This window comes from Salmo salar, chromosome ssa28 (genome assembly GCF_905237065.1).
Source record: "Salmo salar chromosome ssa28, Ssal_v3.1, whole genome shotgun sequence".
NCBI classification, from domain to species: domain Eukaryota; kingdom Metazoa; phylum Chordata; class Actinopteri; order Salmoniformes; family Salmonidae; genus Salmo; species Salmo salar.
In genome coordinates this window covers 3,506,310-3,530,577 of record NC_059469.1, presented here as the reverse complement: position 1 = coordinate 3,530,577, position 24,268 = coordinate 3,506,310, and the positions used below count along the sequence as shown (strand labels likewise).

At 42.0% G+C, this 24,268-nt stretch overlaps 1 protein-coding gene across 1 annotated transcript in view; it reads right to left on the bottom strand.

The window, feature by feature from the left end:
- The window catches only part of LOC106589217 (ras-related protein Rab-26), a 104,043-nt gene that overhangs the window by 45,256 nt on the left and 34,519 nt on the right, over positions 1 to 24,268 (bottom strand). Inside the window, exons 3-4 of the mRNA XM_014178937.2 lie at positions 17,340 to 17,381; positions 7,092 to 7,158 (exon numbers count right to left, since the gene is read on the bottom strand). Coding sequence (XP_014034412.1) covers positions 7,092 to 7,158; positions 17,340 to 17,381 — 109 coding nt within the window. The remainder of the gene's footprint in view (positions 1 to 7,091; positions 7,159 to 17,339; positions 17,382 to 24,268) is intronic.

The window sequence follows — 24,268 nt, the reverse complement described above, 5'->3', positions numbered from 1 at the left end:
TGAAAATATGGAGAGTGGTACTCAATAATGTGTTGTATTGGATTTGACCCAAACATAACACTTTGTATTCAGGACAAAAAGTGAATTGCTTTGCCACATTTTTGTCAATATTACTTTAGTGCCTTGTTGCAAACATAGTTTTATTCTGTACAGGTTACCTTCTTTTCACTCTGTCAATTAGGTTAGTATTGTGGATTAACTACAATGTTGTTGATCCATCCTCACTTTTCTCCTGTTTTAAAGTGACCATTGGCCTCATGGTAAAATCCCTGAGCGGTTTCCTTCTTCTTCGGCAAATGAGTTAGGAAGGACTCCTGTATCTTTGTAGTGTCACATCCTGACCAGTAAAGGGGTTATTTGTTATTGTAGTTTGGTCAGGACGTGGCAGGGGGTGTTTGTTTTATGTGGTTCGGGGTTTGTTGGGCTATGTACTTATGTAAGAGGGGTGTTTGTTTTATGTGTTCCGGGGTTTTTTGGTCTATGTTCTATGTTAGTGTACTTCTATGTTCAGTCTAGTCTATCTATTTCTATGTTTAGTTCATTGGATTGACCTTCAATTGCAGGCAGCTGATCCTCGTTGCCTTTGATTGAAGGTCCTATGTATAGGGGTGTTTTTGTAATGGGATTTGTGGGTAGTTGTGTCCTGTTTTGTGTCTGTGCACATGACAGGACTGTTTAATGTTGTTCGTTGTTTTGTATACGTGATTTGTTTATTTTTCCTTCTTTTGATTTAATTAAGAGGATGAGTATACACGTTCCCGCTGCACCTTGGTCCAATCCTTACGACACCCGTTACATGTAGTGACTGGATGTATTGATAAACCATCCAATGTGTAATTAACAACTTCACCATGCACAAATGGATATTCAATGTCTGCTTTTTTTAATCTACCAATAGGTGCCCTTCTTTGTGAGGCATTGGAAAACCTCCCTTGTCTTTGTGGTTGAATCTGTGTTTGAAATTCACTGCTCGACTGAGGGACCTTACAGATAATTGTATGTGTGGGGTACAGAGATGAGGTAGCCATTCAAAAATCATGTTTGAATGTGTTAAGCACATTTTTACTCCTAAAGTTATTTAGGCTTGACATGTTTAATGTTAAAATCTGCTACTCTTTTGGAACGCAGTATTGTCAAGATAACTACTTTTTACCGTGTGTAAAATTGCTTGTTTCATTTGAAAGCTTTTTATAAAAATACAAAAAAATGCATGAAATGAAATGTATGCATTCACTACTGTAAGTCGCTCTGGATAAGAGCGTCTGCTAAATGACAAATGTAATGTAAATGTAAACATAACAAAGGGGTTGAATACTTATTGACTCAAGACATTTCAGCTTTTCAAACATAATTCCACGTTGATATTATGGGGTATTGTTTGTAGGCTAGTGACAAATTCTCAATTGGAGAGAGAGAGAAAGTGAGAGAGCGAGAAACTGAGTGAAAATGAGAGACAGAGGGGGGAAGAAATAAACAAGGGTCATGGAGAAAGTGAGAGGAAGGGTAGTAGATGAGGATACTCTGCTACAGGATTGAGAAATGTGAGAGAACCTCCTCCACACATTTGCAATAGAGTAAAGCCCTGCTCCTTCACCCAGCGACCTGAACATCCTGGTTAACCTCTAAAAGTCTAAGCAGTTGAGGGGGGGGCTTCTACTAAGCTAACATATGGAATTGTTTCAAAATGGTCATACCATGAATCATTTAGCTATTTGATTTAGAATTGTAGGACCCCTTTAGGTATCAAAATACATGTACTGCTCAAAAAAATAAAGGGAACACTTAAACAACACAATGTAACTCCAAGTCAATCACACTTCTGTGAAATCAAACTGTCCACTTAGGAAGCAACACTGATTGACAATAAATTTCACATTTTGTTGTGCAAATGGAATAGACAACAGGTGGAAATTATAGGCAATTAGTAAGACACCCCCAATAAAGGAGTGGTTCTGCAGGTGGTAACCACAGACCACTTCTCAGTTCCTATGCTTCCTGGCTGATGTTTTGGTCACTTTTGAATGCTGACGGTGCTTTCACTCTAGTGGTAGCATGAGACGGAGTCTACAACCCACACAAGTGGCTCAGGTAGTGCAGCTCATTCAGGATGCCACATCAATGCGAGCTGTGGCAAGAAGGTTTGCTGTGTCTGTCAGCGTAGTGTCCAGAGCATGGAGGCGCTACCAGGAGACAGGCCAGTACATCAGGAGATGTGGAGGAGGCTGTAGGAGGGCAACAACCCAGCAGCAGGACCGCTACCTCCGCCTTTGTGCAAAGAGGAGCAGGAGGAGCACTGCCAGAGCCCTGCAAAATGACCTCCAGCAGGCCACAAATGTGCATGTGTCTGCTCAAACGGTCAGAAACAGACTCCATGAGGGTGGTATGAGGGCCTGACGTCCACAGGTGGGGGTTGTGCTTACAACCCAACACCGTGCAGGACGTTTGGCATTTGCCAGAGAACACCAAGATTGGCAAATTCACCACTGGCGCCCTGTGCTCTTCACAGATGAAAGCAGGTTCACACTGAGCACATGTGACAGACGTGACAGTCTGGAGACGCCGTGGAGAACGTTCTGCTGCCTGCAACATCCTCCAGCATGACCGGTTTGGCGGTGGGTCAGTCATGGTGTGGGGTGGCATTTCTTTGGGGGGCCGCACAGCCCTCCATGTGCTCGCCAGAGGTAGCCTGACTGCCATTAGGTACCGAGATGAGATCCTCAGACCCCTTGTGAGACCATATACTGGTGCGGTTGGCCCTGGGTTCCTCCTAATGCAAGACAATGCTAGACCTCATGTGGCTGGAGTGTGTCAGCAGTTCCTACAAGAGGAAGGCATTGATGCTATGGACTGGCCCGCCCGTTCCCCAGACCTGAATCCAATTGAGCACATCTGGGACATCATGTCTCGCTCCATCCACCAGCGCCACGTTGCACCACAGACTGTCCAGGATTGGCGGATGCTTTCGTCCAGGTCTGGGAGGAGATCCCTCAGGAGACCATCCGCCACCTCATCAGGAGCATGCCCAGGCATTGTAGGGAGGTCATACAGGCACGTAGAGGCCACACACACTACTGAGCCTCATTTTGACTTGTTTTAAGGACATTACATCAAAGTTGGATCAGCCTGTAGTATGGTTTTCCACTTTAATTTTGAGTGTGACTCCAAATCCAGACCTCCATGGGTTGATAAATTGGATTTCCATTGATTATTTTTGTGTGATTTTGTTGTCAGCACATTCAACTATGCAAAGAAAAAATAATTTAATAAGATTATTTCATTCATTCAGATCTAGGATGTGTTATTTTAGTGTTCCCTTTATTTTCTTGAGCAGTGTATTTAAAAATGATTTGATCAGATATTGAATTTGGCCTTTACTACTATAGCCCATAGAAACGAATTGAATAACACACTCATAAATGGCAAAAACAACAAACAGTCTCCCAAAAAATCATAAGGAATAACGTTTTGAAGTGTCTGTCCTATATCTAGCTCGGGAAATATTTTTGTTTTTATGAACACATATTTAATCCCTTATTTTTGTTGGCTCAAAACTACCTCCATACTTCCATTCATTTGTATGGGTTACAATCAGATGAGTCTGTGACACTTGTGGAGGTCGTAGAGCAAAACATCATCGTGTTCGTGAGAGTCTCTCCTTTCCAAAGTGGGGTCATATTAGTGTGTATCCAAAACAGCTCAGACGCTACAGACAGAAGTTGGCACATCAGCTGTACCGACTTCAGATGAATTTCGTGACAAGTGTGGGGTTCATAGAGCATCGTGTTCATGAGAGTCTCATCTTTCCATAGAGTGGTCATATTAGTTTGTAGGATGCTACAGAGATTTTCGTGAGAAGACCAATTTTTGGGACGTCGCATGGTCTGACAAACATCGCTGTAGCTCAGCCGCCTTCCACAGCAGATGCTGATCTCTCTAGCTTAAACTGGACGATTTTTATGGGGATTTTTTTATTATGTTACTTAGATTGAGGCACGGGTGCATCAATAGACTTAATTAATATTCAGCCTGTAGAGATGAGTTTGATGGATTACACTCTCCATGTTCCACCTGTAACCCACTAAGTAATTCCCTTAGTGCTTGATTTTTATTTTCCTCAATTTCTCTCCTACCATCTCAATCTCGTTCTTCTTTTCCCTCCATGTATTTCCCTGTCCTTCCTGTTTTTATCTATTCCCCCTTCAATTTCTCTCTCCTCCTGCTGTTCCTCTCTCCTCCATCTCTCAACTCCTCCTCTCTCTATTTCCTTCTCCTCCCTCTGTTTCTCTCTCCTTCTTCCATCTCTCAACTCCATTTCTCTCTGCTTCCACTGTTTCCCTCTCCTCAATCTGCCTCTCTCTCCTCCTCCCTTGCACCCTGTCCCCCTGAGATATGAGATATTTATCCCGGGGCTGCTGTTGAGCAGGATGCATGGGCAGCCATTAGGGAGGAGAGGAGTGGAGCAACTAAAGATGGAGAGAATGAGAAATCAAGCCAGATGAGGTTAGGAGGAGGGCACTGACAGTGCTGAGAGTGCTGAAAATTGCACCGACAGTGCTGAGAGCACTCCAAACTGCACCGACAGTGCTGAGAGCACTCCAAACTGCACCGACAGTGCTGAGAGCACTCCAAACTGCAACGACAGTGCTGAGAGCACTCCAAACTGTGATACTCCAAATCAGCCCATTCCATTTTATCTCTTTATCTCTATCAATCACTCACTCATTTGTTCTTTATTCTTAATTTGTATTTTATTGAAAACATCAGTCATTTGTCTGAGAAGAAAAACAACTCTAATGATGGGCTGAATAAAATGAACAACATTGCTAAACTATTTTTGTACATGACAATCCTCTCTTCCTATTATTTTTTTTGTGTGCCAAGCCTTCCATCAAGCCCCACATCAAGCCCCACTGCCACAGTTTGGCTGACATTAGTGACACAAGCAGGAATCTGTAAGCCGTAATTCACACCTTGCTCACAGACCACTCTATTCCTCCAGTGCCACTCTGGAGTACAATGATAAAAGTTATATTCCTTAGCAAGCACTGGCCAACAGAGAGACTAACAGCAGGTCTCCTAGTAGGCAGGGCTAATGAAACTGCCAAAATAAATTGTCACGTTGTAACGGCTGTTGCAAGGAGTAGACCAAGGCGCAGCGTGGTGAGTGCTCATCATTAACTTTTAATAGAACACTTTCAACAAAACAAGAACGACAGCCAAACAGTTCTGTCAGGAACATGAACTAAACAGAAAGTAACCACCCACCGAACCCAAACAAAAACAGGCTGCCTAAGTATGGCTCCCAATCAGAGACAACGATATACAGCTGTCCCTGATTGAGAACCATACCCTGCCAAAACAAAGAAATACAAAACATAGAAAAAAGGACATAGAATACCCACCCTAGTCACACCCTGGCCTAACCAAAATAGAGAACAATAACCTCTCTATGGCCAGGGCGTGACACACGTCCTGCTCCTTCCCTGACTTTTCTTAAATATTTATATTTAACATTGCTCACTTTGCTCACACAGAATTTTCAAATCACAAACAGAAAAGTATTTAGAGGCTGTCTACCTGTTTTTAAGGAGCCAAGACAAAATGTACTGTTAGATTAAACATGCCAATGTGTGTCTATGATGTCCATAAAGAATCTTGGAGTTGCTGATTAACTGACCATCAGGTCTAGACAGAATATGCCTATAATAACTTCCATATTAGTAAAGGGGTGAATTCCAAATCAACACATTTAAAATAATCTATTAATTTCAATGGTTAAGCCACTTGGTTGGAAGCCCCCCCCCCCCCCCTCCATAGGCTAACAAGTACAGGGTCATTTCTGATTCCATGCTTATGTCTCTGCGTGCAGTTTGAATGAAGTTGAAGGGAGTTTTGCGAGCAAACTCGCATTCCTATAGACTTCCAGTCATTGCGCTAACGCTAGTTAGCAACTGCACTAACGCCAGTCAGCAACTTCCTTCAAACTGCATGCAGAGACATACAAATGGCATCCATGAGTTCATCTGACTATGAATAAGAAGAAGAAGCGCTTAGTTGTCAACATCTCACTCTATCCATTTTAATGGATGTCTCGGAAGAAATATATACAGTACAAAGAAAGCAATTCCATCATATTTTTGGGGAGTAGTGGCACACCTTTACTAACTGATTATAGGGGAATTACTGACACACACACACCTACACGCTTTTTACAATCTACTTCTTCTCTACATCTGCAGTACACTTGACTACCAATACAACACAGCATAACTGTATAGACACAACAATCAAGCCTCTTCTCAAGTAGGAGAATGTTTACTTCATTGATCCTCACACAATCAAGCCTCTTCTCAAGTAGTAGCATGTTTACTTCATTGATCCTTGACATGACTAATGAGTGCACCAATTTCCCAAACTGAACTCTTCTCCCCTCCAGCTGAAAACAAGGCTTGTCTGTGAGTCTCATTACAGTGGTGTAACAGAGTGGAGCCCAGCTCACCACCTCCACATCAGCAGGCCTCACAGCAGGCAGAGGAGAAACTGTCAGCAATCTGCTTATAGATTAGTACTTTATTTATTTGTGTGTGTCTGTCTGTCTGTGTTAGCCCGGTGTGGCGTGATTTACTGTGATTTCCTCTATCACTGTGCATCTGCCTATTTGTGTGCATTCTCCCACACCTGATCAGAATGGCCTACAGCATCACATCTGTCTGGGCCTGACGGACCTGCTCCCGAAATAGCACGCCTGCATGCACACACAGACAACTAGTTTTATGTCTCCCGCTGTGTGAGCGGCAGGCTAATCAGCCTACCCAATGGTTAGCTTCTATCCTGCGGTGCCCAGGATGCACGCAGAGGAGAACCAGAGCAATACAAATCCTCATACACACACACACACACACACACACACACTTAAATATGAGTCACACACACACAGCTTGATGAACAACCATCAGGCAATGTCCTCCAACGGAGGAGGGGATGAATGGCAGCCAGGATATTGTATGGTGCTTTTTAAATACACACACACACACACACACACACACACACACACACACACACACACACACACACACACACACACAGCTTACCATGAGCGTCACGGTAGTAGGCGTGTGTGACGCTGCGGAACCTTTCTTGCCCAGCAGTGTCCCAGATCTGAAGAGGAGGACATATGACATCATCATTATCCCACTCTATAAAGACTGTTCTTACTCATCAATGGGCCTATAGCAGCTCAATTAATGAACTGGTCAAAACTGAGGATATGAATCATGTGAATTAAATGTATTTTCCTCTCTGTGAAAATGTTTATGTAGTCTATTCATAGTCACAATGACTATAATCCACTTTGGATTATAGTCAATGGCAACACCATGTACACTGCCCATCATGAAAAGGGCTTCTGCCTGTCTGGTTGAGTTACAGTAGAGTGAGAAATGGAGAGATGGCTGACAGACAGTGAATGTAGAGCTGGTGTCCTAACCCTCCTCTCTGGCCCAGGCCTCATCAGTGTTAACCTCTGCCCCTTCCTTGGCATGCTCTTTCTCTCACACACCATCACTCTATCATCCATCTATCTATCTGACTGATGAGAGACAGGCTGAGGGCATGAATAATAATGTAACGAGGAAGAGAGGCAAGGGAGCTGACAAACACACATACATTATATATACTAAAGTTTGTGGACACCCCTTCAAATTAGTGGATTCAGCTATTTCACACCCGTTGCTGACAGGTGTATAAAATCGAGCACACAGCCATGCAATCTCCATAGCCAAACATTGGCAGTAGAATGACCTTACTGAAGAGCTCAGTGACTTTCAAGGTGGCACCGTCATAGGATGTCACCTTTCCAACATGTCAGTTTGGTACATTTCTGCCCTGCTACAGCTGCCCCAGTCAACTGTAAGTGATGTTATTGTGAAGTGGAAACGTCTAGAAGCAACAATGGCTCAGCCGCGAAGAGGTAGGCCACACAAGCTCACAGAACGGGAACGCTGAGTGCTGAAGCGTGCACCGCGTAAACATCTTCTGTCCTCGGTTGCAACACTCACTACCGACTTCCAAACTGCCTCTGAAAGCAACGTCAGCAAAATAACTGTTCGTCGGGAGCTTCATGAAATGGGTTTCCATGGCTGAGCAGCAGCACACAAGCCTAAGATCACCATGCGCAATGTCAAGCTTCAGCTGGAGTGGTGTGAAGCTCAACCTGATTGGATTTTGGAGCAGAGTAAATGTGTTATCTGGAGTGATAAATCAAACTTCACCATCTGGCATTCCAACGGCCGAATCTGAGTTTGACGGATGCCAGGAGAACGCTAATTGGCCCAATGCATAGTGCCAACTGTAAAGTTTGGTGGAGGAGGAATAATGGTCTGGGGCTGTTATTCATGGTTCGTGCTAGGCCCCTTAGTTCCAGTGAAGGGAAATCTTAATGCTACAGCATACAATGACATTCTAGACAATTCTGTGCTTCCAACTTTATGGAAATGGTTTGGGGAAGGCCCTTTCCTGTTTCAGCATGACAATGCCCTCGTGCACAAAGCAAGGTCCATTCAGAAATGGTTTGTCAAGATCGGTGTGGAAGAACATGACTGGCCTGCACAGAGCCCTGACCTCAACCCCATCGAACACCTTTGGGATGAATTGGAACTCCAACTGCGGGCCAGGCCTAATCACCCAACATCAGTGCTCAACCTCACTAATGCTCTTGTGGCTGAATGGAAGTAAGTCCAGCAGCAATGTTTCAGCATCTAGTGGAAAGCCTTCCCAGAAGAGTGGCAGCTGTTATAGCAGCAAAGAGGGGGTCAACTCCATATTAATGCCCGTGATTTTGGAATGAGATGTTCCACGAGCAGGTGTCCACATGCTTTTGGTCATGTAGTGTACAGTAGATACACAGGCGTAGACACACACATGCACACACAAACACACACACAGACATGCAAAGACGCAATATATACACACACACACAAGTATATACACACAGTGAACCAGTGGAGGCTGCTGAGGGGAGGACAGCTCATAATAATGTATTGAACGGAGCAAATGGAATGGTATCAAACACATGGGAACCATTACCACGAGCCCATCCTCCCCAATTTTTAAGTGCCACCTACCTCCTGTGGAGTGAACACACACATGCACGCACACACACACACACACACACACACACACACACACACACACGAGTGAACACACAAGCGCGCAGACATACACGCACGCATACACACATAACAGATAGATACCCATCCCTGTCTCGTCTGAAAGCTGTGCCAAAGGTTCTGTCAATTTTCATATAGATAACGTGTTACATAAAAGACAGCCAACACATCCAGCGCATAAAGTATTGAGCAATTGCTGTCATGTCCAGTCCATCATGATTACTTTTTCTACTTTCAAAGAACTACGCAAACTCTCTGAACAGAAGTAATTCAAGTGTGACTGTTGTCTGAACTCAGTAATGGACACTATCAGCTCCTATAGCCGCATTACCACCACAGATTACACAATACTGATATCAATCTTTGGCTGACAAACAGGTAAGGGATAATCAACAAGAGGCTATGCGTTCTCAGGAAAACAATGAACAATGTGGGAGATGTGTTCCACGACGTGCTAGCGGAGTGGAACTCACCTTCCACAGAGTTGCATTCTTTTCCAGAGAACACATAGAGCCCCGAGTTGATTATCGCTTTTATACCTTGGCTAGAAATGTGTTCATTTGCAGGTAGAAATGTGTTCAACATCCACTGAAGTAGCTAACAAGTTTACTAGATAGGACAGTACCCAGGTAGCACAAACGTCTGGCCCAAACCTGGCCTGATTCCGGCATAACAAATCAAAAACTGCTGGCCGGGGTCTGGCAGCCGAATCCGGCCCGAGTCCGAAATGAATGACGGTGCAGACCAGGCCCAAGTCATTCGGCCCAGATCTGTCAGCCCGAACTAAACCAAAGCTGCTATTTTAGGGCAAGATCCGCTCGATTCCACACCCCCCACCACCACTAAAAATATATTTATATTAAATGTAGGTAGTAATATGATATTAAATGTCGCTAGTAATATTGCAGCTATCAACCAAACTACGAACAACATAAACATGAAAAAAATATGACATTTTCTGATTTTAAAACTTTATTTAAATAGATGAAATTTACTTTGTGTGGGTGTCATCCCTCAACAGGCACTACGTATGTACAGTATCATGGATATATCCAAATAAATGTCACTAGAAAACAGCTTAAACAAATGCAAATGCAGGTACTTTGATGTTATTCTATCTGCAGCGTTGACGCGACTGTGTTAGCCATAGTTGGCTAGCTAGCAAGCAAGGGATAAGAACATTGCCTGCCTGCACAGCAATCAAACAAATAGAATGAACAACAAGTCCGCTTCTCTAGCAACCTAACCGATAGAACTAACAACCAGGATTAGTGGAAGGATGAAATAGTATGAATTTACTTGAAAACATGTCATTTTTTACCAGTGCTTGTTTTCTTTGGCAACCGTGGTATATAAGTGGGATAAACGCGTCCGCTCTGCAAATGAACCGGAACTAATAAACTCGGGCAGAACCAAGTCGTCCATTATTTCCAGATAATGTACAAAGCATCAGTGTTTATCACTTACAACGTTTATGTATGAGTGTATGTAAATGTGTCTATGTCTCTCTGGGTCTATCCACCCTTTCCTTGCTGTGTTCGATCCTCTCCTTTGCAAGCTGCAGCCAACTCCTGACGAATTTCTCCATCTCTCCATCTGTAGCCTTGGAAGAGAAAGTGTTTCTCCCAACAGCACATTTGAATAATGAAAAAAAGAGCAAAATAAATAGTTACAACAATTAGTCAAATTTTGACACCACAAGAAAATCCTAGGATTCACAATCCAGACCTCAAATGGGAAGCACATAAACACAATAACCACAGAGGTTTTCAATTTCAACACTGAGTCAAATAGATCAATAGATATAAATATGTGCCTGTTGTAGTGACCACCATGTGGTCTATCTGAATGTGCTTGCATATGTTGCGTCTTGACAGGGTTTGGAACGTGTGCCAAGATTGGTTACAATACAAATATCCGTGTCTGATTTATATGCATTTATGTGCCAGACCACACTCACATAAATGTTGGTAGGTCAGTTGTTCGACATACTCGTCTGGAAAATATTGCGTTGAAAGACCTTAGTCCATAGATGCCAAATATCAACTTTCATCCAAATCGGCCCTGTGCTTCCGGAGGAGATGTAATTTAAGGGCTTTTCAAAAATTCAAAATGGCGGAAAATCCATATTGACAGACCTTGTGGGTCCTTGAGGCAAATTTGCTCCTTGTGAGAAGAGGGACCAATGCACACAATTTCAGGACTCTAGGTCAGGGATGGGCAATTGGCGGGCCACGGGCCGTAAAGATCTCGGATCAATTTCCCTCGGAAAATAACTATTTTCTGTGATCTATGTCATAATAGTATTCTAATTCCTAATTCTATGGTCAGGCCACTGCCTGTCTCTCACACCAGTCTCTCTTAACTTGTGTCCCCTGCCCAGTATTAATGGATACAGCTCTACAATGATAAACATATGGTCCTTGCTATTCAGCATCCTTTGGATGTCCCTACCCCATTTAAGGTAAGGTTAGGTAAGGGATTTGGTTATGTGTAAGGTTAGAGTAATGGTTAAGGTTAGGGTTTTGGGTTAGGGACGGGACGGGACGGGACGGCCCAAAGATCCCGGATGACCAAAAACATATAGGAGCTATGGATGCAAGGACTGGCCATCCATTATATAAAAATTATAGTTTTAAAAATGTTTTGAGGCTATAGCGTGTTTGTTTTAAGGGATCGGACCATTTTTTTTCAATTTTCACCTAAAATGACATACCCAAATCTAACTGCTCAGGACCTGGAGCAAGAATATGCATATTCTTGATATCATTTGAAAGGAAACACTTTGAAGTTTGTGGAAATGTGAAATGAATGTAGGAAAATGTAAAACATTAGATCTGTTAAAAGATAATACAAAGAAAAAAACATGCGTTTTTTTGTATTTTTTTGTACCATCATCTTTGAAATGCAAGAGAAAGGCCATAATGTATTATTCCAGCCCAGGCGCAATTTAGATGTTGGCCCCTAGATGGCAGCAGTGTATGTGCAACATTTCAGATGAACCATCGCATTTCTGTTCAAAATGTTGTATCAAGACTGCCCAAATGTGCCTTATTGGTTTATTAATAACTTTTCAAGTTCATAACTGTGCACTCTCCTCAAACAATAGCATGGTATTATTTCACTGTAATAGCTACTGTAAATTGGACAGTGCAGTCAGATTAACAAGAATGTAAGCTTCTGTCAATATCAGATATGTCTATGGGAAATGTCCTGGGAAATGTTATTTTTACTTACAACCTCATGCTAATTGCATTAGCCTATGTTAGCTCAACCGTCCCACCAATCCTGTAGAGGTTAACCAGGTAGGCTAGTTGAGAACAAATTCTCATTTACAACTGCGACCTGGCCAAGATAAAGCAAAGCAGTGCAACACAAACAACACAGAGTTACACATGGAATAAACAAGCGTACAGTCAATAACACAATAGAAAAAAAAGAAAGTCTATATACAGTGTGTGCAATGTCGTGAGGAGGTAAGGCAATAAATAGGCCATAGTAGCGGAGTAACTACAATTTAGCAAATTAACACTGGAGTGATAGATGAGCAGACAAAGATGTGCAAGTAGAAATACTGGTGTGCAAAAGAGCAGAAAAGTAAATAAAAACAGTATGGGGATGAGGTAGGTAGATTGGGTGGGCTGTTTACAGATGGGCTATGTACAGCTGCAGCGATTGGTTAGCTGCTCAGATAGCTGATGTTTAAAGTTAGTGAGGGAAATATAAGTCTCCAGCTTCAATGATTTTTGCAATTCGTTCCAGTCATTTGCAGCAGAGAACTGGAAGGAAAGGCAGCCAAAGGAGGTATTGGCTTTGGGGATGACCAGTGAGATATACCTGCTGGAGCGCATGCTGTGGGTGGGTGTTGTTATCGTGACCAGTAAGCTGAGATAAGGCGGAGCTTTACCTAGCATAGACGTATAGATGACCTGGAGCCAGTGGGTCTGGCGACGAATATGTAGCGAGGGCCAGCCGACTAGAGCGTACAGGTCGCAGTGGTGGGTGGTATAAGGGGCTTTGGTGACAAAACAGATGGCACTGTGATAGACTGCATCCAGTTTGCTGAGTAGAGTATTGGAAGCTATTTTGTAAATGACATCGCCGAAGTCGAGGATCAGTAGGATAGTCAGTTTTACGAGGGTATGTTTGGCGGCGTGAGTAAAGGAGGCTTTGTTGCAAAATAGGAAGCTGATTCCAGCCGATTTTGGATTGGAGATCTTTAATATAAGTCTGGAAGGAGAGTTTACAGTCTAGCCAGACACCTAGGTATTTGTAGTTGTCCACATATTCTAAGTCAGAACCGTCCAGAGTAGTGATGCTAGTCGGGCAGGCGGGTGCGGGCAGCGAACAGTTGAAAAGCATGCATTTGGTTTTACTAGCATTTAAGAGCAGTTGGAGGCCACGGAAGGAGTGTTGTATGGCATTGAAGCTCGTTTGGAGGTTAGTTAACACAGTGTCCAAAGAACGGCCAGATGTATACAGAATGGTGTTGTCTGCATAGAGGTGGATCAGGTATTCACCCGCAGCAACATTATGGCCTTTCTCTTGCATTTCAAAGATGATGGAACAATGTTTTTTGGTTTGTATTACATTTGACCAGATCTAATGTGTTATATTCTCCTACGTTAACTTCACATTTCCACAAACGTCAAAGTGTTTCCTTTCAAATGTTATCAAGAATATGCATATCCTTGCTTCAGGGCCTGAGCTACAGGAAGTTAGATTTGGTGTAATTTTAGGCGAAAATTGAAAAAAAGGATACAATCCTTATGAGGTTAAACAGGCCTGTGTTTGGTTCTGATAGGGAAGAAAAGTTCAACTATGAATGTATAACTTCTTTTCTTGAAGAATCAATGGGTATACAGTGCCTAGTGAAAGTCTACACACCTTTGAACAGTTTTCACATTTGAGATTGACTCCTTTACTGTCCAGCCACACCAGCTCAGGCTCAGGGTGTCAGCCTTCAGATTCACATTTTGAGTATTTGGCGCATGGGGTTCAAGTGAGGAATGGGGTCAGCTGGAAACAAATCATTCAACCTATAGAATGTTGTTTTCCATTTTACTTATAGTTTATTTTCTTCTTTTTTATAGATTTGCTTTCCAATGAAAGAAGACAGCAGCTGATTGACCTATTGACTGTCAACTGTTAATGTTCCGCGTTCGACCACTAAGCTAGAAATTTGTGACTCACTGGACATAGCTAGCTAGCTAACAAATGTTAGCTAGCTAGCGTAGCTAACTGTGACTCTTAGCTAACTAGCTATGTTAGCTGGGTGCTTTCTTGCCTAGTCTTAGCTAGACTACCAATGTTTTACAAACAAAATCACTAGCTACCTCAATTAGCTATTAGCTAGCTACCTAATATCACATAGGCTAGACCCTAAACATATTGACTTAGCTAGCTACCTCTGCTCTAACAGTTAGCTAAGATAGCTAGCTAACATTAACGTTAGCTGACTTTAATGGAGAAATTTTGACAACAACCATGACCAGTCCAGAAATTAAGCTAGCTACAATGTCACAAACTATTTAGAGACTGCGACGCAATACAGTACTACAAATAAAATAGCTACAATGACCTATTTTTTCTGGTATCTTCTCCGGCTGGCCTCGACTGCTAACCAACTAACTGACTCTCACAACAACCGTTGGAAAGTCAGGCAGACAGCTCGAGCAGCAGAGGCCACCACTGAGGAATCGTGTGTTTTTGGTTCCTTTAGAGGTAATGCTAGCTCCCTATTAAGGTTACTTCAGGAAGCATTGATATTGGCAATTGACGATACATGTATGCTGCTATATACTATGTTGAAAATTCCAATCAGAGATTTGTAAAAAAATAAATTTAAAAAAAGACAGGAAATAGTAGCCTATTGTTGACTTGGTGATGTGAGGTCTTTAATTAAACTTCGTCTATGTTCAGGTTTAGCAAAATGTGTCATGAAACACTATGACAGAAACACTATGACAAAGTAACATAGTTGATGATAAAATTCATAACTTACCCATTTTAGATACGCTGTGTTATGTTCTTCTGTCTTCTCAGAATGCGTAGACAGACCATAGATACAGTCAAAAGTTCCATGCAGGAAAATGTTCAATGTCTCACAAATATGAGGTGTGCAAAAATAATAAATGTGTCATTAAGCAGACGCTTTTATCCAAAGCGACAGTATGCATGCATTCATTTTCAGTTCGTGACCCCCTGAATTGAACCCACAATCATGACATTTCGAGCGCCATTATTTTTTCCATTGACTGTCATGGTCGTTATTTATTTAGCTATTTTAATAGGATATAGATTACATTTGTAACAGTTGAATAGGCTATTGCAATAATTCAACATGCATGGTTGTAGGCTGCATCACTCCTTCAGCCTAAGTAGCAGATTATCAAATGGAAGATATAGGCCTATATCAAATGGAAGAGATAGGCCTATATCAAATGGAAGATATAGGCTGTGCTCCGTGGTCACCTGGCACGCTACACTATTGATATCATTAGGCCTACATTATTAGAAAATAAAATTAATCTACCTCCTAGGCTACAACAACACAGTGCAATGATGAATGTCTTATTGTTAGTACACAAATATTGTCTAGGCTGTAAAATGCAGTTATGTAGGCTAATTTGTATAATCGCTCAACATCCTTTTGTGTTTCATGCCGACAAATAAAACCCAGATTATACAACCATTTGGATCAGTTATGGGTTTATTCTCGACAGTTTACAAGGTCCAGAAAATTACATTAGGCGACACATATGTTATATTTTGTCAGGATGTATCGACGTTGACAGAGAGGCCTACCATAGAAAAATAGGCTATAGCCTATGACACTGAGATGTGCTGTCTGTCGTGGATCATGTATCCCAAATCGTCCTATAATTAACGTGGCCAACAGCATATGCCTAAAAATCGCTAATGCCATTATATTATGCCAGGATTGGCCGAAGGACTGAAATTAATAGAATTAGTGTGAGTAGAGATTTTAAAAAATCATTAATTTAAAGCATAGATTCTCTAGGGTGCTTCTCCATCTAATAGCCTAATGTGCCGAAATGTAGCTTGTAAGTGACCGAGCAAATTCTAGGTGAAATTACTACATTAATTCGTTTTTTTTTCTTCTTCTTCACCTGACGAATAAAAACCTCATATGGCCCTGCTTCTGAAAAAGTTAATCGGGACAGATATGTTGAAGTGGACACGGCCCGAGTACCATTAGCCGGAACCCAGAGTAATATGATTATGCCAGACTCGGGAAGAGCTCGGCCCGTATGAAGCCCCTCCGAGTCCGAGTCGATGCCGAGTCCCCCGAGTCTCAAACGGAATTGGCCCGAACCCACCGTGTTGACTGGGTAGTTGCCTTGGTAACCAAACAAACAGACTTGCTAGTTTAGCTAACCAAACCATCAGTCTTAGCTTGCTATTATGAAAATTGAATTCAACAATGCCAGTAATGTTTTCAATTGGACTTTTGCTTCAAAAGCAGCTCAAACATAGAACATCTAAGAATTCTACAAAGGCTTCCAAACTGGCAGCAACTACAGGGTAAAACAGACCAAAAGGACAAGGCTAAATGCTCAACCATTTAAAGTTTAAGAGTTGCTGTTACTCCAATCTGACCCCTACACATTTTACATTTTAAAATCTGCCGTTCTGCCCCTGAACAAGGCAGTTAACCCACTGTTCCTAGGCCGTCATTGTAAATAAGAATTTGTTCTTAACTGACTTGCCTAGTTAAATAAAGGTAAAACATTTTTTAATGTTTTTGGCGCTCCAAAGATACAGTATGGTACTGTATTCTGTGGGGTTGATTTACAGTACCATTCAAAATACAGCAATTCTTCTTTCCCCACCCTCAACAGTTTCCCAAAATGTACCAGAATTTACAGTAAAACATTTCAGAGTATCTTACTGTTGATAATAACCAAAATTACCATATAAACTATAGTTTTCCGTTACAGTGCGGACAGACAGGCAAACGCATGCATGTACGTATGCACGTATGCACACACACACACACACACACACACACACACACACACACACACACACACACACACACACAAACAACCAGAAAGACACAGAGAAAGACACACACACTATTCAATAATTACATTAAAATTAAAATCAATAAAAAAGCTATAAAATCCCAAAAGCAATTTGTCTTACCTGCAGCTTGACCTTCAGCGCATCAATGTTCAACACTTTATTCTGAAAGACAAAGGACAGAAAAATAATTTGTTTTCAAACAGAAAATAATGTCTTTGGATTTTTAGGTGGTGCTATTGGCAAAACATGACAAAGATGGAAGACATTTTAATTATTGTTTAACAAAAGTGATGTTCTTATCCTCTCTTGGGTAGGGGGCAGTATTTTCACCCCCGGGTGAAAAGCGTGCCCAAAGTAAACTGCCTGTTACTCAAGCCCAGAAGCTAGGATATGCATATAATTGGTAGATATGGATAGAAAACACTCTAAAGTTTCTACAACTGTTAAAATAATGTCTGTGAGTATAACAGAACTGATATGGCAGCCGAAACCCCGAGGACAAACCATCCAGGGCAAAATAAATTGAGGTCATAGAATTTTCCAATCGTTTTTTTATGGGATACCCTTTTTATTAGGAACCTGGTTGCAGTTCCTATGGCTTCCAGTACATGTCAACAGTCTTTAGAAATTGTTCGATGTTTTTCTTTTGAGAAATGAAGAAGTAGGGCTGTTCATTGTAAGTGTCACTCCAGGTGGACTACTGTTTTGATGCGCGTGAACTGGAGCGTGCGTCACGTTGTTTTTAATCCGGTATTAGAAACAGTGTATTCCGTCTTAAATTTTATCGATTATTTACGTTTTAGGGTACCTGAGGTTGGATTAGGAACGTTGTTTGAAATGTTTGGACCAAGTTTACAGGTAACTTATTAGATACTTTGTAGGCATGTTGGGCGATTTGAAACCGGTGTATTTCTGAATCAAACGCGCCAAATAAATTGACATTTTTGGGACATAAAGAAGGACATTATCGAACAAAAGGACCATTTGTGATGTTTCTGGGACATTTTGGAGTGCCAACAGAAGAAGATCTTCAAAGGTAAGGCATGAATTATATCGCTATTTCTGACTTTTGTGGCGCACCTGCCTGGTTGAAATATGATTTTCATGTGTTTGTATGCGGGGCGCTGTCCTCAGATAATCGCATGGTTTGCTTTCGCCGTAAAGCCATTTTAAAATCTGACACAGCGGCTGGATTAACAAGAAGTTAAGCTTTATTTTGATGTATAACACATATATTTTCAAGAATGTTAAATATTTGAATTTGGTCTTTTTGAATTTCGCGCTCTGCGATTTCAACGGATGTTGGCCAGGTGGGACGCTACCGTCCCACCTGCCCATAAGAAGTTAACCTGTTGGGGCTAGGGGGCAGTATTTGCACGGCTGGATAAAAAAATGTACCCGATTTAATCTGGTTACTAATCCTACCCAGTAACTAGATTATGCATATACTTATTATATATGGATAGAAAACACCCTAAATTTTCTAAAACTGTTTGAATGGTGTCTGTGAGTATAACAGAACTCATTTGGCAGGCAAAACCCTGAGACATTTTCTGACAGGAAGTGGATACCTGATGTGTTGTATTACCTTTAAACCTATGCCATTGAAAAACACAGGGGCTGAGGAATATTTTGGCACTTCCTATTGCTTCCACTAGATGTCACCAGCCTTTACAAAGTGTTTTGAGTCTTCTGGAGGGAGATCTGACCGAACAAGAGCCATGGAAGATGATGGCCCATTAGACACCTGGCGCGCGAGTTCATGTTGGGTACCCTCGTTCCAATACGTTATAAAAGAGAATGCATTCGTCCACCTTGAATATTATTCATGTTCTGGTTAAAAAAGGCCCTAATGATTTATGCTATACAACGTTTGACATGTTTGAACGAACGTAAATATATTTTTTCCCCTCGTTCATGAAGTGAAGTCCGGCGGGCTTAGATCATGTGCTAACAAGACGGAGATTTTTGGACATAAATGATGAGCTTTTTTGAACCAAACTACATTCGTTATGGACCTGTGATACCTGGAAGTGACATCTGATGAAGAGAATCAAAGGTAATGGATTATTTACATAGTATTTTCGATTTTAGATCTCCCCAACATGACGGCTGGTCTGTATCGCAACGCGTATTTTTCTGGGCGCAGTGCTCAGATTATTGCAAAGTGTGATTTCCCAGTAAGGTTATTTTTAAATCTGGCAAGTTGATTGCGTTCAAGAGATGTAAATCTATAATTCTTTAAATGACAATATAATATTTTACCAATGTTTTCTAATTTTAATTATTTAATTTGTGGTGCTGACTTGACTGCCGGTTATTGGAGGGAAACGATTTCCTCAACATCAATGCCATAGTAAAACGCTGTTTTTGGATATAAATATGAACTTGATAGAACTAAAAATGCATGCATTGTCTAACATAATGTCCTAGGAGTGTCATCTGATGGAGATTGTAAAAGGTTAGTGCATCATTTTAGCTGGTTTTATGGTTTTGGTGACCCTGTCTTTGAATTGACAAAACATTACACACAACTCTTGTAAATGTACTGTCCTAACATACTCTAAATTTATGCTTTCGCCGTAAAACCTTTTTGAAATCGTAAAACGTGGTTAGATTAAGGAGATGTTTATCTTTCAAAGGGTGTAAAATAGTTGTATGTTTGAAAAATTTGAATTTTGACATTTATTTGGATTCAAATTTGCCGCTCTTGAAATGCACCTGCTGTTGATGGAGTGCACCACGGGTGGGACGCTTGCGTCCCACCTAGCCCATAGAGGTTAAGGTTTCGAGGCTGACGTTTGGCAACTCAAACCTTCAGCTCCCCAAACCTTCAGCTCAATGCCCTGGCTGAGGGAAGGAGGTTCTCACCCAAGATTTGATGGTACATGGCCCCGTCCATCGTCCCTTTGATGCGGTGAAGTTGTCTTGTCCCCTTAGCAGAAAAACACCCCCAAAGCATAATGTTTCCACCTCCATGTTTGACGGTGGGGATGGTGTTCTTGGGGTCATAGGCAGCATTCCTCCTCCTCCAAACACAGCGAGTTGAGTTGATGCCAAAGAGCTCCATTTTGGTCTCATCTGACCACAACACTTTCACCCAGTTGTTCTCTGAATCATTCAGATGTTCATTGGCAAACTTCAGACGGGCATGGATATGTGCTTTCTTGAGCAGGGGGACCTTGCGGGCGCTGCAGGATTTCAGTACTTCACGGCGTAGTGTGTTACCTATTGTTTTCTTGGTGACTATGGTCCCAGCTGCCTTGAGATCATTGACAAGATCCTCCCGTGTAGTTCTGGGCTGATTCCTCAACGTTCTCATGATCATTGCAACTCCACGAGGTGAGACCTTGCATGGAGACCCAGGCCAAGGGAGATTGACAGTTCTTTTGTGTTTCTTCCATTTGCGAATAATCGCACCAACTGTTGTCACCTTCTCACCAAGCTGCTTGGCAATGGTCTTGTAGCCCATTCCAGCCTTGTGTAGGTCTACAATCTTGTCCCTGACATCCTTGGAGAGCTCTTTGGTCTTGGCCATGGTGGAGAGTTTGGAATCTGATTGATTGATTGCTTCTGTGGACAGGTGTCTTTTATACAGGTAACAAGCTGAGATTAGGAGCACTCCCTTTAAGAGTGTGCTCCTAATCTCAGCTCATTACCTGTATGAAAGACACCTGGGAGCCAGAAATCTTTCTGATTGAGAGGGGGTCAACTACTTATTTCCCTCATTAAAATGCAAATCAATTTATAAAATTTTTGACATGCGTTTTTCAGGATTTTTTTGTTGTTATTCTGTCTCTCACTGTTCAAATAAACCTACCATTAAAATTATAGACTGATCATTTCTTTGTCAGTGGGCAAACGTACAAAATCAGCAGGGGGATCAAATACTTTTTTCCCTCACTGTACGTATGGAAGATTTCTCTGATATTTTCTTTCAGCACAGGACCAACACTTTACATGTTGCGTTCATATTTTTGTTCAGTTAAAATAACATACATTTTTCTAAACTATTCCAATCTGTTACTTGGACTTATTGCACCCATTGCTGAAATGGTTGTTCCACTTTAGATATTTAAGGTAGTCACATATCTTAATCTTCGCAACCCTGGCAGTCATTCTGAATGTGCGTGAATAAAAAATTCTAAATGTTAGATCATGTGATTTGCAGGTCATTTATGTTTCTTCAGTGTCCCTACAATGGTTCCCCTATGGTGGGGGTTTACATAAAAGACTGTAAAAACACCAGGAAATCCGCTCAAAGTTATTTTAATTTGGGAAATCTGTTCCCAAGTATTCCCACACATAATAGAGAGATGTGTTCATATACAAATGTAAGCAAGGTTTGAAAATGATTACTTTTAGTAAAATATTCTGTCTGTTTGGGATTCTTGCGGTCAATTTGCAGTCTACAAATGATTTGTCATTATTGTTCCGGCACCCTGACCATCCATTAAAGAAACAATCAGCCCGCGGCTGAATCTAGTTGATGATTCCTGTCCTATGGCATCACTCTTGAGAACCTTATTTGGTCCCAACTTGCACCTTTATGGTTTAGAGTGTAGCAGACAGAAAGACAGATAGACAGACAGTTACACCTCAGTGGCCTGGTGTTGATGTTACTGCTCTGCTGTTAAACTGTCTCTATGTGGATATGACTGTATTACTGCTAATGACACTCTTTGGAGTATTAGCTGACGCTAGCTGTGAATGATTATTAGCCAGTCTGTCAATTTGCAGTTTGAAGGTTAACTGTAAATCAATTAGAAACAACGTGAGACAGAGAAATGCTATTACTAATTTTGTTTTGTTTGTGCGACTGACAACATGGAAACAAAGTGAGTGCATCGGCGAAAAGAAAGCTGACTGGATTCTTCTGGAATCCAATGCGGTTAGGACCTTGACGGAGGAGTGAAGAAGTAGGAAAAAGCGAGATATAGAGAGGCAGTCTGAGAGCTGGCCAATGGCATACCGGACCCAACAACAGCAGGGTTGCCACCACCAATTAGAACTTGTGTTTTCTGCACCATGAGTGAGGAGAGGAGTGTGATGGAGGGAAGAAGAGAGAGATGGAAGGGATGAGAGACAGGGATGGGCAAACACAATAAAGCGGATGGAGAATATACAGCACACTATGATGAGGTTATGTCAGAACGGTGTACTAGCTAGAACATAAGTCCTCCTGGGTGACCTTGGGTCCCTTCTGTGTGGTCCTTCTGTGGTCAAGTACAGTGTTGAAGAACACGGAAGAGGAGTAACGTCTGGTCAACTAACAAGAACTGTCTGAATGAAAGTCCAAACTGTAAAATATACTGTAGAGTAGTTTCTTTTCTAAGGACAAGCCGAACCAAAAAGATGGGAAAAGTCAAGACAAGGTTGTGACTTTCTGCTCACAAGGTGTCGGTGCAAGATGCTGCTACATGTTGAGGTGTGAGGTGTTGTTGTCTTGCTTGTTGTCGGCCTGTTGCTGTCTTGGCTTTTTGTTGTTGTTGCTCCTGTTAAAAATAAACGTTTTTTTTTTTCTTCCTTTGCAGCCTCTGTCAAAAAACTAAAGCCTGGCCGAGCAGAGAGAGGAGAGAACTATACCGAAGCATCATTCGAACCAGAGCCAGGGGAGAGAGGGGGAAAAGAGAGAGGGGGAAGAGAGAGAGAGAGAGAGAGAGAGAGAGAGACCAGCAGAGCCAGCAGATAGCTATGTCAGCATAACATTCTAAAGTCAAACAACAATCACACTCCCTCTTCTTGCCATTACAAACACACTCCCTCTCTTGCCATTACACACTCCCTCTTCTTGCCATTACAAACACACGCAATTAGATACATAAAGCCTGCCAAAACTACCACTCCTCATTGCCAATGCATTTCATACATATTGCATGGAACAGGGTGCATTGACGCAGTAGACTTGCCATATGCAACGTGCATTTGCCCCGTATAAATAGAAAACTATTAACATAAGCTCCAGTATTTTTCCAAGGGATGACACGAAATAGGCACGCCCAGGAGATCAAGCTCCGCACTATCTGCGAGTGAAATGAAATGCACATATTTTTTATAAGCTTCAAAGAAGCTAGACCAGAATGACGACTGCACTAACGCTGCCTCTCTGTTGACGCTGTGGAGAGCACGGAAGGTAGCAGTGACCTCTTCAGTAACAGCCAGTCGCTTTTTAAGTTTGGTTCGTGGAGGACGTGACAGAAAACGCCACTCGTGACGGTGTAGTTCATATTACACGCTTTATATCGACGTATCACAATAATATTGGTTATTGCACATGACTACCCTAGATTAGAGTAGTCCTAGCAATGCTGCCTGTGAGGGCCACTGACTTGAAGCCTGATGAACAATGACCGCGCCGTGGACTCAGACCATCCGAGGGTAACAGAGGGCTTTAGACAGAGTGGGTGAGTGGGAAGGCGTGTGTCATACTGGTGACTCACACACACTGGACTGAACATGGGTCCCATATTAATAAAGCCGTACAGCACGCTGTATATTCACAGATAATCAATAGTCATTCTAGACCACAGCGGGATAGAAAATAATGTGTGTGTGTGTGTGGCATGTGTGTTTTTAATGTGGGTGGGTGGGCGCGCGGTGTGTGTGTGTGTGTGTGTGTGTGTGTGTGTGTGTGTGTGTGTGTGTGTGTGTGCGTGTATACATGAGCATGTGTGGTCTAAAATCTACCTGTCACACCCAGCCTAGTTACACATGGCCTTCTAGGCAGATGAGACACAGATAGGGGGACCTCTCCCTACCCCAACCCTGTTACATATTCATCCTCTTCCACCCAATGCATATTTATCAGCCTGGTGACATTATGAAACCAGGTGGCATCCCTCACAAACTGAAGGAAATTAAGGAACAGCTTCTAAGAAGTGGAAGACCAATTTCTTTCCTTCCTTGTGAGGAGGAAGAAGCTCTTATTATTAAACCTGAACCAAGACTCCTCTCGTTCCTCATGCATTCTCTCTCCTTGATCTCGCTCTCTCTCTCTCGCTCTCTCTCTTTCTCATTCTTTCTCATTTTGATGTAATGTGGAGGCCAGG